This window comes from Bos indicus x Bos taurus, chromosome 25 (genome assembly GCF_003369695.1).
Source record: "Bos indicus x Bos taurus breed Angus x Brahman F1 hybrid chromosome 25, Bos_hybrid_MaternalHap_v2.0, whole genome shotgun sequence".
Taxonomy (NCBI): Eukaryota; Metazoa; Chordata; class Mammalia; order Artiodactyla; family Bovidae; genus Bos; species Bos indicus x Bos taurus.
Window position 1 is genome coordinate 17,859,020 of NC_040100.1, and position 3,308 is coordinate 17,862,327.

At 55.1% G+C, this 3,308-nt stretch overlaps 1 protein-coding gene across 1 annotated transcript; it reads right to left on the reverse strand.

Annotated features, from left to right (window-relative positions):
* Positions 1–919: 919 nt before the first annotated feature.
* C25H16orf82 (chromosome 25 C16orf82 homolog) lies at positions 920–3,061 on the reverse strand. Its single transcript, XM_027527054.1, has one exon. It carries the CDS (start codon positions 3,059–3,061, stop codon positions 2,399–2,401), a length of 663 nt encoding a protein of 220 aa, XP_027382855.1. The 3' UTR covers positions 920–2,398.
* Between the last annotated feature and the right edge of the window lie 247 nt (positions 3,062–3,308).

A 3,308-nucleotide genomic window follows, 5' to 3' on the forward strand; every position in this document is an offset into this window, starting at 1 on the left:
GATGTGTGAGGGGGAGGGGCAGACCACTGTGACGAGGATCTGGCTGGGACAATTGGGAATGATGATGTCATCTGCAGGGAGGGGACAAGGGAGGAGAGGTGGTCAGGGGAAGGCTGAGGGCTCCGCTCTGGCCATGTGTGTCCAAGAAGTCTGTGGCCACCTGACCAAGGGCCCCAGCGTGCAGTTGTCTTGTCCTGCTGTGCCTCAGTGGCTCTGCTCACCTCTGAGACAGGAACGCAGGGGGATGTCCCCAGGGGAGACAGGACAGTGGTGGGGATGATGAGGCAGCCAAGCTTCCCCCACAGCCACGGCAGACAGAGGGCCACTTGGGCATTTTCGGGGGCCCTTCTCTTGTCTGCCTGGCTCATGGGAGCTCAGGCCACGCTGAGCGATTTTGCCTGCAGGAAAGTGGGGGAGACTGTCCTCCAAAGGGGTGCTCATGCTCAAGAAGAAGGGACCCACCCATCCAGACACGAGGCGTCCTCAAACCCAAAACCACTCACCCTTCCTCAAACCCATCAAAACCACCTGCTGAACCATCTTGACTCCTAAGCAAATGGTACAACTCTTTTTTTTTTTTGGTCAAGAGTGCTTTTCTTCCTATTAGCAACCCAACTTATGTCTGAGTGAAACCGCTGTGCCCATTTTACAGATGGGCAAGAAAAGAGAAGGAAAGGAAGGAAACAGTCCTAGCCAGGTTCTTAATATACATTCTTGTGTAATCTATAACACCATCCTGTCTGTGTATGAAATAGGAGTGATTGGTCCCAATTTCCATATGGGCAAACTGAGGCTCAGAATGTGTAAGGATTATGTAGCAAAGTTGGTGGCTAGGCCTGATTCTCTCCGTGATTCTTCAGTGTGATCATGGCCTCACCAGGATCGCACACAGACTCACACACACGCACACACAGCCTCTCCAGACACCTTTTATTGTTTTTGGTGCCCCCTCAGCTTTCCTTCTGGTCCCCAGTGGATGTCTTCATGACTGTTCTGGCCTCTGTCCCTCCGAGGATGTACTCACTCTCCAAGTCTGTGTGATCAGCCCAGGGAAGGAGTTGATGTCCTGAGAAGGGGTGGAGCACAGTCCCCAGTCCTCCCACCCACTTAGGGGCATTCAGTAAAATGGTCCAGAGCTTACCCATCGCAGCCATTCTCGGCTGGGTTGGTCCCTGTCACCATTAAGCATTTGTCATGGCATTGTCCTGCCACGGGAAGCACTGCCCCAACCATCTCAACAAAGGTTGATTCCTGGCCTCTCCTCTTGTCTCTCTGCCTCCTCTGAGACCCAGCAGAGACACGGATGGATGCCAAAGAGCACTTGCTCTTGGGAAGGTCCTGGCTGAAGTTGCCTGGAAACAGTGTTCAAAATTGAAAGCGTAAATCTTCCTTGGATGATGCTCCTCAGGGATGGGGCTCCCTTGACACAGTCATCATGAGTGTGCACTCTAGATGCTCCCGGCTCCTGTGGGCAGCGCCTGTTACAGAGCGTGCTTGGGACTGAGCTCCCCACTGACAGCACTCGCATCAGCTGGCTCTCGACATGGACAATCCCGGCTGTGGTTGGTGGTTGTGCCTTCTGAGCTCATCATGGTTGGTGTTGGTTACAGGTGGTGTTCTTCACTTGGGATGGATCGTGGAAGGTTCTTCTAACTGCAGATGGTTCTTAATAACAGTTGACACTTGCCTTGAAAATGGTGGTCTCCACGGATGAGTTCTGGCACAGGTGACCCCACCAAGGATGGTTCTCTAACAGATGGCTTTGTCACTGACGGATGCTGTCAGGGCCGGCTCGTCACTGGGGTTCACAGGACTGATGTTATGGCCACTGGTGGTGTTAACACAGGTGGACCCAGCACTGGTGGATCTTGATCGTGGTCTTCCCAAGAATGGTTTTCAGTGTAGATGGTCTCATCACTGACTGCTGATTTTCAGTGTAGTTGGCAACATACGGCTCTTCTGCTGATGGCTGTTGTTACATATACTTTTAAAAGGTCTTTCTTACTTCTGTTGGCGATAACCACTCTGGGTGAAGTCTGGGTTTGCTGGGTCTTCACATGATGTGTTTTTCAAGGTCCCAGTGGCTGGCGAGTCTTCTCATAAAGGCATGTGCACCTGGGCAGGCTGCTCATCCTTGGCGACCTGGTCACTAACATTCACGTTGTCCCCAGCTTTGTCCCCTGGAAGACTGGTTTTGCTCTGCAGCCCGCTTTGCACGTGGCTGTCCACCCTGACGCTCTGGTGGTTGCTGGCCTGGCTGGAGGGAAGGCTGCCCACAGAGCTGACCAGCCCGCTACTCACCTGGTAGTTTAGGGCACTGCTGCCCAGGCTGATGAAACTGATGTTGCTGAAGCTGCTGGCAGTGCTCTCCCCACTGCCCCTGGCCAGGCTGGTCTTACTATTCCCTTCCAGTCTGCTTGGTGCCCTTGGCTTGGTGGGCCAGTCGTCTCTTCAGCTGCTTGGGAGAGTAGACGGCGCACACCTGGCTGTTCTGGGCACCGCCTGCCTGGGTGTGGAGCCTTCTGCTCAACCGCACGATTTGATGGCTGCCCGGCAAGCTGACTTGGCTGTTCTCCTCATCCCCTGCGTAGCCGCTGCTCAGCCGGCTGATGTCAATGCATTGCTCCAGGCTGGAGTGTTGCAGGCTTGACAGGACGCTGCTCTCGTGGCTCACGGTGTTTCCCAGGTGACCACTGGAATCTCTCAGGGGCTCCTGCGTGGCTTCTGCATCATGGCGAGGCCATGCGGGGGACTGGGGCTCTAGGCTGGCTGACTGTAGACCTGCACCCGTTTCCTGAGCCTCCCCACTGGGAGATTCCCCTTGCTTGCCCTGGAGGAAAGTGGGGGGCAACTGACTTGGTTTCTCCAGGAGGAGGGGGCCCTGGAGGCCTCTGGGTGTTGGATGTGGTGTGTCTGGGCAGAGGAGGCTCAATTTATAAAGGTCCCCTTGAAAAGGGAGGGTTCTGATTGGCTGGCTTGGTTCCCATGGTGATGGTGCCTGTGATGCTGGCGGGTGGGCGGGGCGGGAGGGAGAACAATGCTGTGCTGGCACCTGGGGCATCAGGGGCTGCAGTTGGGCAGAAAGGAGGCTCCAGTGCAGAAGGGCTGAGAACCACTTTCAAAGGGGCCTGTGGTCTCTGCTTTGCCGGGTCAGGAGACCTGCCTTTGCGTCCCAGCTGAGACCTTTATGAGCTGTGTGTTTCCTCACATCCTGTCATTTTCTGAGCCTCTGCGCCTCGCTCAGCTCTGTGCTCCTGAGAACTGCAGGGAATTTCACAGTCAGGGTTTTAACCTCCATCTTTCCATGG

Excerpts from the sequence above, each read along its gene's own strand:
- C25H16orf82 (XM_027527054.1), bottom strand. The coding sequence starts at position 3,061 with ATGCCCCAGGTGCCAGCACAGCATTGTTCTCCCTCCCGCCCCGCCCAC.